The sequence below is a fragment of the Capra hircus genome, chromosome 13 (genome assembly GCF_001704415.2).
Source record: "Capra hircus breed San Clemente chromosome 13, ASM170441v1, whole genome shotgun sequence".
In the NCBI taxonomy this organism is placed as follows: domain Eukaryota; kingdom Metazoa; phylum Chordata; class Mammalia; order Artiodactyla; family Bovidae; genus Capra; species Capra hircus.
The window spans coordinates 59693049-59708318 of record NC_030820.1 but is presented as its reverse complement, the minus strand read 5'-3'; the positions used below and the strand labels follow the sequence as shown (position 1 = coordinate 59708318).

The window sequence follows — 15270 nt, the reverse complement described above, 5'->3', positions numbered from 1 at the left end:
TTGCTGAAGACACCTAGCACATAGCTCAGGATGCAGTCAGCCTGTCCAGAGGTGTTTGAAAGGAAAGGTGGACAGGCACCAGGATAAGGGTATAAAATTTGAGTGCCCTGTCTATATAAGGAAGAAAACTGAAAGGTGACTCAAAGGGAGATGCATTTCCAGCCTACACTCCCAAGCCCCCAGCCTGGCATTGGGCCCTCAGAGCACACCCCCACCCTGTGAGTCTGTGCTGGGGGTTGGAGTTAAATGGCACGATGCTAGTGGTCCCCAGTAAAGTTGTTCAGTAAAGTGAGGAGAGGTTTGCATTTTGAAAGCTCACCAATCCAGCTGGCAAGTGGAATGGACTGGTGCTCCACTGGCTTACTGAACACTTTTGGTGACATGTAGCCCACAGGCTCTAGGGGCAGCTCCTAGCTTTGGGACAACATTGCTGAGCCAAAGTCAACCTTTTTGCATGCCTGCATTTGCCACTTGTATGACCAATAGGACTGGCCAGAACCCCTCCTACCCACCCTCCCAGAGAGAAGGGTGAAAGTGGGGAAGAATGTAGGGGTTGTAAACTGGCTGTCAAGGGACAAATCTGGCCCACAGTTGTATTTGTTTGAGAGGTGCAGTTAATTTGAATTGCAGTGCTTTAAGGTGAAACATGCTGTTTTCAGGTGCTAGCATCCCCCAGTGTCTTAGGGCAGCCTGCCTCATTCACTTATGTTATTAATCTGGGTCTTGAACCCTTTCAGTTTGCAACCCCAGTAGATGAGGACCATTTAGGACTGAGGATGCCTGGAACCTTGTGGATGTCAAGAGAATCCTTGAGCTGTGTGACTGCTGGGGACAGCTACAGGCTGGTCAGGCTGGTGGGGCCGGGGAGGGATTGAGTGGAACAAAAATCTGGCTGCTTCTTAGATGTCCCTCCACCCCACCTGTCCCCATCACAAGGTCTAGAGGCACTGATGAGTGGCCAAAGTCCCTTTAATATCCCTGAATTGCCTTACAAGTAATACTGCTGAAGGTGAGGAAGGGTTGGGAGTCTGGGGTGGGAGATGGGGGAGGAGAAGGGAGGGAGAGCGCCAAGCGCTCATACAAAATATGGCCAAAAGGCTTAGCATGCATGGAAAATTATTGCTGTCGGAAGTTCCTATTTACAGGATCAACACCCTCCGTAGTTGCTTCTGCACCCCCTCTCCCTCCCCTCATCCCTGCTGCCTCCCTTCCCAGGTGGGCCTGGAGCTGGGAAGCCCTAGAGAAGTGCACCTGCTCCCGGTGGGGAGCCCCCTCCAGGCTCCACCCTCATTTGCGGCGTAGGGAAGAGGGCGGAGGGTCCGAGATTCTGTGACTCCTGCCCCCGAGCTGGGCGCCTAGAGATGGGGCAGAGGCGTGTGCTTAAAGCAGACCGGGCCAGGGCCCGCGAGCATGGAGGTGTGTGCTTCGGTCCTCGCCCGGGCATGCAAAAGCGCGGCGGGGGAGGTAGTGGCGGCCAATGGGGGCGCTGCTGGGAGCCCCGGCCCCTCTGCCCGGGAGAGTTGCATAGACGTGGCGGGAGGGAGCGCTCCTCCCGGGGAGCAGAGCGGAGCGGGCCGGAAGCCCCAGCGGGTCCGGGGCTCAGTCGGTCCCTGGAACTTGGGGTTCCTCAAGAAGAGGAATGAATAGGAAACATATCGGGGAGGCTCCTCTCTCTGGTCTCCCTGCAGTGGGAATAGAAGGCGCAGGAGGGCGGGGACCTGCCCCAAGACTGACCTCCTGATGTCCCCCTCCCCAAGTTGAGGGTCAGCAGGCTATCCCTCCCATTCTCACGCCCCGTTCCCCAGCAAGTTCAGGCTCTGATGAGGATAGGACTTCTCCCCACGCCCCGAAATGGGGTGTGTTGGGGTGGGGGACAGCCCTCTATGGCCTTTGCTGTCCCTCTCCTTGCCTGGCTCCCTGACCTCCCAGTCCAGCTGGGGAAGTCAGACCATTACTGGGTGAGGGCAAGAGATTAATTAGAATAATAAATAGATAAATAAATACACAAATAAATACACTGGAGAGGCCCAGCCGGATGGGGAGAAGGGCATTCGTGAGGTGCCCCAGACCTCCCTCCAATACATAAAGAGGGTACCTGTAGTCCTGTGGGTAGGGAAAGTGCTCAGAGAATCTGCGGGAGAGGCTGGAAGCCCAAGGAGGGGCTGTCCCAGGGTGAGAGAGGGGCTACATTAGGTGGCCGAGCCCTGAACTGGCCCTCATGTCTGCCCCAGGTCAGGTGAACTCAGAGGGTTGAGAGCTGCTAGTGGGATGAGGGGTCTCAAGAGAGTAGGGGGTGGGAATGAATGAGAAGGTCCCCCAGAGGATGAGGAAGGTGGTGGGTAAATGGCTAGACTAAGGCCAAGGTATGGGCAGGGGGATCTGGGACAGGCTGGGGTCTCCGAGAGTGAAGATTAGATTCCTAAGGCCTGCGTCCTGGTGTGGATGGGGAATCCATGGCAGGCGTGAGAGTCAAGGGGAGGTTTAAGCCTTAAGAGTTCGGGGCTCCAGTAGAGAACCGGCCTGAAACGCAGTTGGGAAGTGAGAGGAAAGGTCTGCAAGTTAGGGAGACTGCAGGGTATGGACGGGAGAAAATTCCGGCCAGGGGGCCCGGCAAACGTGCGGACCTGGTGCCTGAGTTGGGAGCCTTGAGGGCGCGGACAGCGGGTCAAGGTCCGAATCTTGGTAGCCGGTAAGGACGAGGAGGGTCGGGATGTACTTGGAGAAGACAGTGGCGAAAGCGAGTTCTGGGTTTGGGGGTCGGAGAGAAAAGTTCCGGTCTGGGAGCAGGGTCCCCAGGAGGGGGGTGGGCAGGGGGACGCAGCTGGGGGACCCGGGAGCGCGATGGGAGGCTCAGCTGGTGGGGCCGGCGGGCGGCGGCGGCGGGGGTGGCTCGGCCCCCTTGACGCAGGCGGCCTCGCAGTGCTTGTGGAGGTAGGACTTGAGCGCGAAGCTCTTGTCGCACTGGCGGCAGCGGTAGTGCTTGAAGGCCGAGTGCGTCTGCATGTGCGCGCGCAGGTTGGAGCGGTCGGCGAAGGCCTTGCCGCAGTGCGCGCAGCCGAACGGCTTCTCGCCGGTGTGCGAGCGCATGTGGCCCTGCAGCAGCCAGGGCCGCGAGAAGGCCTTGCCGCACACGCCGCACTTGTGGCGCAGGTTGTGCGTGAGCACATGCATGGCCAGCGCGGGCATGGACACGTACGCCTTGCCGCACGTCGGGCACTTGCGCGCCAGCTGGCTGTCCAGGCTGCGGTGCGTCTGCTTGTGGCGGCTCAGGTTCGACGACGTGGCGTACGTCTTGCCGCACTCGGCGCACGCGTGCCGGTGCCCGCCGCCCGCCGGCGTCCCCGCGCGCCCCGCGCGCCCCCCGCCGCTCCCGGCGTCCCCCGCGCCGCCCGCGTCCCCGCCGCGCCGCCGCCGCGAGCGCCCGTCCGAGATGAAGAAGGCGTCCATGGAATAGCTGTCGGTCACGGCCGCCTCCCCGCGGAAGTAGCGCGCCGACAGGCTGGACTGAGGGCTCTCGGGGTCGCTGTACTCTTCCGGGGCCGCCGGCGGGTACGCGGGCTCGGCCGGCGCCAGCTCCAGGCCTGGCTTCTGGTCCGCATCGTAGGTGCTGGGGGGCAGGCAGTGCGGCGCGTAACCTGGAGGGGATGAGACAAGGGGAAGGTGAGGCGCCCAGGAGGCGTCCCCGTGGCCTCTCTTGGGGAACTGAAGTCTGCTTGTATAGCAGCAGTCGCTGTCCTGCTTCTGTGCTTCTGGGGTCAGGATGCCCGGGTTCAGATCCTAACTCCGTGGGCCGCAATAAAAACCACCCAACTCCATCCTTGTGGAGCATGGTGAGGTCAAATTCTACTGATTTGGTGTTGGCTATCTTCTTAAGTGCGCAAGGCGACGCAGGGAAGGTATTGTTGTATGATCTGTACAGAGAGAGAAACTGAGGTATATAGTCCAAGCCCACAAGTATTTGGTGGAGCCGGGATCCAAACCTTGGCAGCCTGATGCCAAAACCCAGACTTCCTTTCTTCCAGCAGCATTCTGCCATTCCAGTCCTTTGACTCATCTGAATCTCGGCTTCCTCATTTGCAAAATGGAACTTATGATCGGACACTCCTTCCCAGGGTCTTTGGAAGGACTAAGTGATGAAAAGAGCCATGCATTAATTGTTCCTGTGCACCAAGTTCGGCCTCCATGCTTTACTCTTGTTAACTCATTTAGTCATCACTGACCCTATGAAGTAGATCCTGTTTTAATTCCCATTTTACATATAAGGAAGTAAAAAAAGAGCACACAGAAATTGCTGTATAAATGTTAGCTGTTACAATTATGCTTTTTACTTGCTTGAAAAAGCGACTCCGCTGAAGATTGTTCAATTGCCCCTGCCCCTCAGGGTGAGATCTGTGTGCCCAGCACGTGCCTGGTTCAAAGGAGGTGTACAAAGAATAGACATTGCATGAACGAATCACAGTCCTGTTAAACCCACTTCCCAGGGTTGCTGGGGGATTTAAAAGAGGTCAAGTATGTGGCATGTAATAAATGCTCTAAGAAGGGCATGTCCTTGTAACTTGCTCCCAAGCCCGTTTTGCTCCCTGCTCCACTGGAAGACTTCTGGAGTCCCCTTGTGAGATTCATCCCCGCTCTGAGCCCCTCCTTTCTCTCTCGAGTTGGACCAGAAATCCTGTCCATTTCGGGATCTAGTGACTGTTGGGTGGGTGGGCTGGCACCCTCCCAGGACATTCTACAAGGGCTTTCCAAGGGCAGGCACCACTCTGATTTGATTCTGCCTCCCTGGGCCTTGCCTGGTCCCAGCACCTTCCCTGAGGGCCCTGGGGCCTGGACTCCCAGGAGAGTTTCTGGCAGATACTATACAAACTTACCAACCTGGCACTGAAATACCAAGTATTTCCCTTGTCCTTTGATTGTAAAAAACAGTGGGGGTTAGGCTTCTTTACCCAGAGTGGCAAAGCTGGAAATATGACCCTCCACCACCCCCAGCATCCTTGATTCAAATGAGCAGGTGGAAGAGGGCTTTGTAAGCAGGGAACTGGATTCAGAGCTTTCATCCCCTGAAACAACCTGCCTGATTCAGCCTTTGTGCTTTTGCCTCACATCTGGCCTTTGGGATGGTCACAGGGTGAAGTCTGTGCAGAAGGCACCCCGGCCCAGAAGGTGTACCTTTATTTTTTAACCCTGTCCCTTCAGCTGCCCAACAGGGACCTCTACACACAATGACGGGGTTGTGGAGGTGGAAGACTCAGTAGAGAGGGCACTGGTCAGATGCAGAGAGGGCAGTGGTGGTGGCAGTTTTATAATGGGACAGGTGTGCAGCCTCTCAGCACCCCATTCTCCCCTCTTGTCTGCCTTTGATCAGGAGGTTCCCCTTCCTCCCACTCCAGGAATCAGGCCTGGTACTAAAGCCCCGAAAACTTTCAAGGAGTGTTGTTTCAGACTGAGTCAAATACCTGTTAGGCATGCCTAGACTCCCTCTTTCTTCTGTGTTTCTTCCTATTGTGATTACTGATGATAATGATAATACTAGCTGATATTTACTGAGCACTTACTAAGTACCAAGCTCTGTGCTGAGTGCTTCACTCCCATCACCTTGCTGAATCACCACAAAAATACCTGTGTTACAGATAAAGAAACTGAGGTGCAGAGTGGCGGTGGTGCTTGCTCAAGGGTGGGACAAGAGTTGAACCCACTGCACTGCTCCTCTTCCACACACTGGGAGGAAGGGGCATGGCTGGGTTGTTCATCTACTGGCAGAGCCCCAGCTAGTGAGCACTTGATAAGTATTTGTGAAATGGGTGGTGAATGGGTGATAAAGATTTGCTAGGCCAGCCTCAATCCCTAGTGCAGCAGGGTCTGCCAGGACCATTCTGTCTACCAGATCTTGGGACAGCTTGATTTCCTGACACTGATTCTAGCTGGGTGACCTAGAGCAAGTTGTACGTCTTCTTGCATCTCTGCTCTGTCCTCTGGGTATGGGGATAGTATAGAATCCGTTTGGACGGGGTCACTGATCATGTGACCTTGGATGTGCTATTATTAAGGAACGATGGCATATTGGTTAAGAGCACAATTTTGGTACCAGACTACCAGGATTGAGTTCCAGCTTTACTATTCCTGGCTGTGTGATCTTAGACAAAGTGTTTGACCTCTCTATGCCTCTGTTTCCCCAGCTGTGAAATAGGGGAAAATAAAAGTACCTAACTCACACAGTTTGTAGTACAGAGTCCATGAATAAACAAACAATAAGTGAAAAGTGAGCAAATAATAACCAACATTCCCAGAGGACTTTTGTGTCTGATACAGTTTAAAGGTTTTAAACACAAATGCATCCCACCTTCATGGCTCTGAGGTTGGTACCATCTTACAAATGAGGAAACTGAGGCATAAAGTAGTTGTTAAGCAACATGCCCAGGGTTGTGCAGCTAATAACTTACAGCAAGAATTCCAACCCAGTGCCTGGCATGATACATGTTGGCTGTTACTCTGAACAATAACAATCTCCCCAGGTGGGTTTCTGTGCTGGAAACCCACAGTTTTCTTGGCATCCGCACAGACACATCTCGCACCTCCAGCCTGGGCCACTGTTTCCTCACCCAAGATGTGTAGGTTCTGGCTCACACTCTGATGAGAAAACTGGTGATACAGAAAATTGGTAGCAGCTCAATGGTCTGGGCAGTCCTCGCCCTGGCGGGCCTCTCTTTCTATGGTGCCCTCTGGTGGTGACTTGCAGTACTGCAGCACTCCGGTTGCTGGGGGTCTCTATATAGAAATACTGGCACCTCAAAGGCTGAGCCTCTGCTTAGGGACAGATGCGGAATTGCCTTCTGGTCAGGAATTGTGGGGCCAGACATGGTGGCCAGCAGCTGCAGAGTTTTGCATGAGTTGTAGGGTGGGGGTGGAGGGTTGTATGAGAGTTTATGTGATCATCTTGGTGGAGGTGGTTCTAACTTGCTTTGTGATCGTGATCAGGTTGCCTAACCTCTCTGGACTCTGTCTCTACCTGTAGAAGGTTGACTGAGATGCTCGAAAGACTCTTGTTGCATCGTGGCTGAACCAACCCCTCAATGATGCCCATTGTCCTGTCCCCTACCCCCCTATCCTTATCAGCTCTATCTCATTCTCCTCAGACTCACAGACCTCTCCTTCGCTATGGGACTTTGAAAGTGAAAGTCGCTCAGTCATGTCCGACTCTTTGTGACCCCATGGACTATACAGTCCATGGAATTCTCCAGGCCAGAATACTGGAGTGGGTAGCTGTTCCTTCTCCAGGGGATCTTCCCAACCCAGGGATCCAACCCAAGTCTCCCGCATTGCAGGCGGATTCTTTACCAGCTGAGCCACCAGGGAAGCCCATCTGACCTTGGGCAAGTTACTAAACCTTTTTGTGCTGTACCTGGATAAAGGAACTTATGAAAGGACTGACTGAATTAATGGTGTATAATGCTTAGTACAATGCCTGGCACACAGTAGCCTCTCAAGCTGTTATTTAATTGTCATTATTATTGTTCCTACATTTTCTAGTGATACCCTCTAATCTGCTAAAGAGTGAAGGGGATACACGTGGATCATCTCAGGCTGCTGTGTTACCTTGGGCAAACCACCTCACTTCTCTGGACCTCAAGCCTGGAGAATCCTTTAGGACACTATAGGCAGCGCTTTTCTGATTCTGTGCATGGAACTCACACAGGTTTTAGATGCCTTCCTCTGTCCTACAGGTGACTATAGAAGGATGAGTTACCTGTCTCCCTGCTAACAGGGTGAGATAGGCCTCTCTTGTTTGGAAACAGAGGCAGGGAGGGCCAGGGACCCAGGGAGAAAAGACTGACTCTTTTACTCATTCCAGCTGTGTGACCATGGGTAAGGCACAAAGCCTCTCTGGGCTCCAGTGCCCCGTTTGAGGGATAGAACAGAGCCCCTCCAGTCGCATGGGGGTATAAGGAAGGCTCAGAAACACTTAGGAGAAGTGGAGATGTCATGTACATCACCCAAGAATGACTTGATTTTCCCTGCTCAAGAGTTTTGATATTTTAGACTGAAGGTCCAGAATACATTTTTAAAAATTTTGCAAGGGAATTTTATGAGAAATCAGGTGCTGGGCATTTCACAAACATTGTCTCTTCCAATTGTCTGACCCCCTGGGATGAGGGTGGGGGATTCTCTGAGAAGCACTACTGCTTCCAGCTGCTGTTGTGCCCACCCCCTGTGCCAGGCACTGCACTAAGTCCAGAGGCCTGGAGAGGGCAGAGGACTTGCTCAAGGTCACTGGAGGAGGAGTAAGGCTTGAACGCCTCCAGAATCTGTGTTTTTTTCCCCAAACCCCTGAGCAGGCATGGAGACCTGTTGAGGGAGGGAAGCTTTTCAACTGGTGGGAGGCAGGGGTAGTGAGTTTCTTCAAATACCACCACCTAGTTGGCCTGTGTCTGATGTAATGATGGGGTATTGGGGGTGGGGAGAAGCTATTCTTCTAGAAAATGCACCAGCCCTTTGTAAACCTTTGTAAATAATTAATAAAAGTAATGACTAACCCTGCTTGAGCACTTACTGTGTACAAGACACCCTGCTCAGTATTTTATGTCTGTTAGCTCGTGTCTAAGGGAACGTAGTGGTCACTTGCTCCAGTGCCCTACTTCTGAGGAAGCTGAAGCCCAGAGAGGGGCCTTTACCAGGCCACAAAGCAAGTTCCCACCAGAGCTAGGCTGGCCTTCTGCCTCCCAGGACAGTGCTCTTTTTCCCAGTCTCCCTCAGGTTCCCAGTGTCCCAGACTTCCTCCAGGGAATCTCCAATCCAAATCCCACTTCCCTGTCTCTAGTTGGGTAGAAGAGAGAGGCCTAGTGATGGGCCAGTTTCCCAGGTAGCCCACTTTGCCGAGGAGGGCTGGGCCCTGCAAGGTGGGGGGCTGGAGGGGCTGCTGCATGAATATATTTAGAGCTGCGTCTTGCTGTGCCAGGGCCTCGGGCCTTGAGAATCAGCTCCAGCCAGCTGAGCAGAAAGCCAGGTCTGTCAGCAGCAAAGCGGGATAAAAATAGTTTCTCCTGTCTGCTCACAGAGCTGGGCAAAGGGGCTGGTGCCTCCCCCTCCCCTTATTATAGCATCTTTGTTCGCAGTTCCCCGGGCACTGGACCAGAAATGACACCCACCTCCTCCAAGGGCCTGGCAGCTGGTATACCTGCCCACTGGGGAGGGGGCCCCTGAGTCCAGATGAGTGGGAGACAGAGTGGGGTCTGGCCCAACATGACCAGGGCTGTAGGGTGTGGGGCTCGTGCCCACTGACTCAAACCCAGGGAATGTTGAGAGCACTCCAGAGCCTCTCCCCACTGTCCCTGCCTCCTGAAACCCCCCATATTCTGGTTTCTCCTGACTGTGACCCAATTCCTGTGGCCCACAGGGAGGTCCACAGCTCTGCAGGAATCAATAGGAAAGATTTTTCAAGGGGTTGTGGAAATAGGCCTGGTGGCTGAGGGTCTGGAGTTACCCAGCACTGGTTGGTGGAGCAGCCTCCCGCCCCCTCCTGGGCATCTCTGGGGCCCTTCCTGGGCCTCCTTCCGGAGACCTGGTGTCTTGTATAATGTACGTTGTCTCTCTGGGCCCCCTGTTTCCTGCCCTACCCTCTCTGTGCCCCAGAAGAGGCAGAGGGCCCATTCCAACCTCCCTTCTTAGCCAAAGGCTGGCGGCGGCTACTCCATCCCAGAGGAGACCACAGCTGGAAGGAAGCCAAGAGTTCCGGGGCCTCATCTCTCCCAGCAGCATCTCACAGTGACCCCCCCCACCCCCACCGCCCCGGCCCAAGAGCGCCTCTAGGCTGAGGGGGTCCCGGGAACGTGTATGAAGCACCCACCTGGGAGGGGTGATGCAGTGCACCACTTATGCCCTTGTCATCGCAGGCAAGTCACCTCTCCAGTCTCAGCTGTGCCTCTGGAGGATGAAGCTAACCTTCGCCTGCACTCTGCGCTTGCTGCCCTGCGCCCACTCTGTGTGTGTATGCATGTGTGTTTGGGATATATAAATTGCTATGCTGCCGTAGGGACTTGATATACTCTCCTGACCTCTATCAGGAGCCAAAAACAGGCTGTCTGAAGAGTGGACATTCAGCCTGGGTCCTTCATGTCCCCCTTGTGACCCCAGGCTTAAGGCGGGGCATGGACCCTAGATTCAGTATCCCGTATTCAGTATCCCATCCCTTTTATTGCACATTCCCGCTGACAGGTTTTTAAGAACATCGAGTTCTGGGTCCCTGAAAGGCCAGAGCTGAAAGAGATCAAGTTTGGCTGCTTATTCTTGTAAGAGGGAAACGGAGGTTCAGGTAGGGGAAGATTAGTTCAGAGCTTCAGAGGAAGCTGGCTTTACGACTTGAACTGGCCAGCCTTGAGAATGGACCTGGACATGACCTTGGACTAGAAATTGGATCTGGATCTGGATCCAGTTCCTGGAGCATGAATGTCGACTTGGACATGGATTTGTTCTGAATTTTGAAGTGAGCCTGTAACCTGGGACACTGACCTTGGAACTAGACTTCAGACCTCGTCCTAGAATGAAGGTTGGACATGGACTTTGAACCTGAACCTCTGCCATGTCTCTAATCTTGACCTTGGACCTGGACCAAGAACAAGATGCCAGGGGCAGAGGTAGTTAAAACAGGTGGGTCTGCCCTGTGTCCTTTGACCCCTCCACAGCCCTCTCTGAGCTCCCTCTGCCAAGGGACTGGGGCTACCCTTTTGCATCCCTGCACCCCAAATAGGCTTTCTAAAGTGTGGGGTAGACGTGTGCCAATTGGGGGCTTTGAGCAGATTCCCAGGCCTGGCCTGGGGCGACTCCTCGGCGCCATCAGAGTGAGTGAACGGAAGCGGGTGTTGGTATAATGTGGTCAACTAGAGAAGCCCATGGGCAGAAGTAGGAGCACTTCCTCAGCTGCTGGGGAGGCTTAATGTAGCTGTGGAGGGCAGACAACTGCGTTATTGGATTGGCATTGATCCCTCATCTGCCTGGGTCAGATGCACTCTGAAGGAGTATGAGGGCAGGACGTGGTGGGGGTTAAGAGGATGGAGGACCTGGCATCCAGCTGGAGTTCAGAGTTAGGGTGTGTGGAGAGGTCGATACTCCGGGGCCAGTGAGGATGTCCACAGGTCCGTGGAGACCACTGGTGTGCAGCTGGGTAGGCAGCTTCCTTCTCTGAGATGAATGAGTCCCTAGCATTCCCCAGGATGGGGCCCAGGCCTGGGAAGGGGTTTGATGGAGTTGGAGGATGAGGTTCTGAGAGGGTTGGGAGGATGTGAATTGCCATCTCACTGAGGGACTGAATCTGTGCTCAGAATCACCCAGGGGAAAGGAGGGGAAGGGAGGGCTCCACGGAGGCAGAAAGCAGTGGAGAAGCAAGAGGGGGAGAAAAGAGGCATTACATTAGAGAGGATGGTGAAATTAGATCTGCTCTCCCTTCTTTGGGGAGCGCTGCAGAGAAGCCTGGAACTTGCCCTGTTGTGGGGCTTCTTCCCTATTTAGGTGCATTCAGGGGGAGCCTGGAGCCCAGATGTACCTGCCACACCCTCTGCCGGGCCCACGGAGGCTGCTGTTGTGTGTGTGTGTGTGTGTGTGGAGAAGGAGGAGTCCTCCAGGAATTCTCCAGCACTCCCAAGCTTTCCCTGGGCTGGGGGTACTCTTTAATTTGGAGTCTTGCATCTTCATCAATCAGGAGCCTGTGGTTCCCCTGACCTCCACATTCACAGGCTCCCTTCCTACCCCCCGCCGCCACCCCAGATTCCCCTCCCATTGGTCTCACCCTGACCCTGCAGCCGTTGTTGCTGCAGGAATGGCTTGTAAGAGGATCTTTCTAATAACTGGAACTATCTCCAGCCCCAGGCTCTCCCCCTTTCCCTCCCTCCTTTCTCCTCCCCCCTCCTCCTCTCCCTCACTCTCCTCACCTCCCCCCTCCTCTCTTTCTCCTTGTTTACCCAGCACACTTACACACGCTGGGAGAGAAAAACGTCGGCTCAGCAATTTTTCACACTTGCCTCAAATGCTCAGCAAGGTTATTTCCGGCAGAGCGGAGACAACGGACCACTAGGTGCCGGCAGGCTCTCTGAGGACCCCCAGCACCCCTACCCACCCGTGGGATGAGGGAGCCTTCATTTCCCAGTCTGGCCACACCCCAGGGATGGAAGAGCCCCTCTGCCCCATAACAGAATAAGGCAGACTGTGTTTCCCAGCCGTACTCAGCCTTGAAGGGTCACCCCTTGGTCTCTGGCACTGACCATTTACTGCAGACACTGCCAGGGCAGCCAGGGTAGAGTACCTGTCCTCAGCCCGGGGCTGCCTGCAGAGACTGAAGCCAAGAGAAGTGCTTGGCCTCAGAAACTCTGCCACCCTCAGCCAGACATCGAATGGCAAACGGAGCCCTACAGAAGAAACCCTGACAATGGCCCCACGCATTCTGTTAGACCCTCGTCCAGTCTCCAGTGCCTCCCACCCCACACTTGACCTTCACAGAAACTGAGCTTATAAAGTTGGAAGGATGCTTAGATCATGCCATCCAAATTCTTTCACTGTTGAGATGGAGGATCAGAGAAGGAAAGGCACTTGCCCAAGGTCACATAGTAAGTCAGAGACCTAGAGCCCAGGCCTCCCAGAGTTCCAGGCCAGATATCAAACTGTCAGGACAGCCTCACGAATCCCCAGAAGGAGCTGGTCTGGAGCCCTTTAGGGAAAGGGCCAAGGACAGGGTGGTTCTAGGGGGTTAAAGCTGGTAGAACATCCCTGCTGATGGCTTGGCCCATACCTTGCTTCCCACTATTTGCTCAGAGGCTCCTTTCAAAGCTTTTTTGGACTGAATTCAAGGCAAGGCATTCCTGCCTCCCTCCCGAGGAACAGTCTGCAGTTTTGGCTGTGCATGAGAAATTCTCTGGGCTTCTCTGGGTTTCCTCAGCTGGCCTGGGACAGGACCAAGGGGCCCTCAGTGGGCAGGAACCCAGGGCTTTGTGTCCATCCTCCAAGGGATCCACATTTCAGGCTTGCAGGCGTTTCCATTTCTACTGAGGTCCCTAGCCCTGGCATGGACCCAGGTCCACCCTCTGTCCTGCCTGCACTCAGATAAGCCCAGCCATATCCCTAGGATTCAGTCCTCAACCCCAAGAGGCCCTGGGGTCAAGAAAGAGGACAGTAGAATAAGGAACGTGGGGCAAAGAAAAGGGGGTTGGTTCTCTTGGGGATCTGGGGGAGGTCAGGGGGTGAGGGGCTGGAGCTGTATCCCTGTTCGCTCCCTAATTTCTTTGACCTTGATGAGGTCACAGAGCATTTTACCCAGCACCCTCTTGCTACCTGGCTTAGTGGAGTGATGGAATGTAGGTGAAGTGCTTGGAAATCCCTGAGGCAGAAGCTCCCACCCTCCTGCCTTTGCCATCTCAGCTGCCCCCTCATCTTCAATCCTTTCTTTTCTCCTTTTTCTCTCCTCTCCTCTTCCCTTCCCACTTACACACACACACACACACACACACACACCCCACACACCACACACACACACCCCACACACACACGCACACCCCAAAGGTGATGCCACATGTAATGTCAGATTTCTTACTGCCAAAGGGATGCCTCCTCTTCAGACACCTGTCCTGGTGGGGACCATCAGAGGAGAACCCTTTTGTGATCCCCTTGATGGGGGATGGGGTCCACAGAACCAGTCTCTAATTTTTCCCCACAACCTCCAGAGATCACCCCTTTTTGGGCCTGACTGACCTCTCTTGTCCCCCAAACACTTGTCACTATAGGAACTTGCTCTGAAAAGAAATAGAGTGCGTTGGGGGTGGGGGACTGACAAGAAACAGCAGGGTCGTCTCTAGAGGAGTGTGAGAAGCTGGAGCGGGGAAGAGGGTGCGACCTAGGAGACCAAGAGCCACCTTGGGGGAACCCCTCCTAGAAATTCCCTCTTCCTCTCAGTCTCCAGGACAGGCCCAGCCTTTGGCAGGCATGTGGCTGAGGGTAACAAAAGAGTTGCTGAGAGAGGGGGCTGAGACTTGCCTGGCATCACCAGGGGGAGCAGACTTGAAGGGAAAGAGGGTGCCCCCAGCTACCCCTAGGGAGCCAACCCTCTCTCCCCAGGGATTGGTGGTCCAGGCCAGTTTACCTTCCTCATCAAGGGAGTACTCTCGGACAACCAACCTCCTTCCCTCAGCCAGGAAGAGGGGACCCTTAGGACGCCTTGTGCATTAGCCCCCCAACACTAACCCTTAATGGACACCACTCTCTCTCTCTCTCCATTCTCTCACCATCCCTCACTCCAGTTCCAATCTAGGGCCACAACTTTCAAAGTCCAGGCTGACGCTCGCTCAGCGGCGGGATGGGCCGACCCTGCGACTTTCCCTTTGTACAGACCTGGCCCATGCCCCGCCTGCCTGGCCCTCAGGAAGCCCGGGAGGCGCACACAGCCAAGGAAATCTCCTCCCGGGGTTCCCTGCCGCGCGCACCCCTCCTCGTGGCCCGAGTTGGGGAGGGCCCGAACTCCCCTCCCCTCCTCTTCCCCCCCCCGCCGGGTCCCACTCACCGTTGTCCCCGGAAGGCCCCCGGGCTCCAGGCAGCACGTAGGCGGTCTCCAAGGGGTGATAGGTGGGGGCCGGCACCCCGCTGCACTGGAAGCCGTCGCCTTTGATCTTCTTTACCAGGAAGGAGCGGGGCATGGTGCGACTGGCGTGGGACTCGGCGGGGGCACTTGCGAGGGGCCCTGGTCGGGGGGAGGAGGCCAGCCGGGCGCGATTGGCTGTCTGCGCGGGGTTTCAGCACTGGACAGCTCCCAGCGGGCGACGGGCGGGCGGCAGCGCGGAGCCGGCACCGGTGGCGGCGGCCCCGGCTGTAGCTCTGGCTCCCGCTCGGGCTTGGCGGCGGCGGCGGTGGCGGCGGCGGCTCTCAGACAGGCGATCGCTGGAGCTGTGCTCAGCACTCCGGCTGCCGGCTTTATATGGGACGCAGGCTGGAGGAGATCAGGTGGTCCCCTAGCAATGGAACTGTTCAGCGCTCTAATCCATCAAATGTCCCCCAGGACAATCGCTCCGCACACGTTCCCCTGAACCGGCGGCGGTGGGGGCAGGCCAGGCGCAGGGAGCAGCGGGCAGGCAGGAGGGGAGAAAGTGAGGGCGAGAAAAGCAGAGATATAGAGACGGAGAAAGGGGGGGGCGGGGGGGGGAACAAGGGGGAGAGAGAGAGAAAGAGAGAGCGGAGATGAGATACACAGAGAAAGACAGAAAGAGACATACAGAAAAAGAGAGACTCATACACAGTGAAAGAGAT

At 55.3% G+C, this 15270-nt stretch overlaps 1 protein-coding gene across 1 annotated transcript; it reads right to left on the bottom strand.

Annotated features, from left to right (window-relative positions):
• SCRT2 (scratch family transcriptional repressor 2) lies at positions 959-14961 on the bottom strand. Its single transcript, XM_018057660.1, has 2 exons — positions 14531-14961; positions 959-3635 (listed from the first exon to the last, which is right to left on the bottom strand). The coding sequence occupies exons 1-2, from the start codon at positions 14661-14663 to the stop codon at positions 2851-2853; spliced, it is 918 nt and encodes a 305-aa protein (XP_017913149.1). The 5' UTR covers positions 14664-14961; the 3' UTR covers positions 959-2850.

What these genes read in the sequence shown, in the direction of transcription:
- SCRT2 (XM_018057660.1), bottom strand. Translation starts at nt 14,663, where the DNA reads ATGCCCCGCTCCTTCCTGGTAAAGAAGATCAAAGGCGACGGCTTCCAG. An exon ending in GGGGCCTTCCGGGGACAACG is followed by an intron (nt 3,636 to 14,530) that starts GTGAGTGGGACC and finishes CATCCCCTCCAG; the next exon opens with GTTACGCGCCGCACTGCCTG.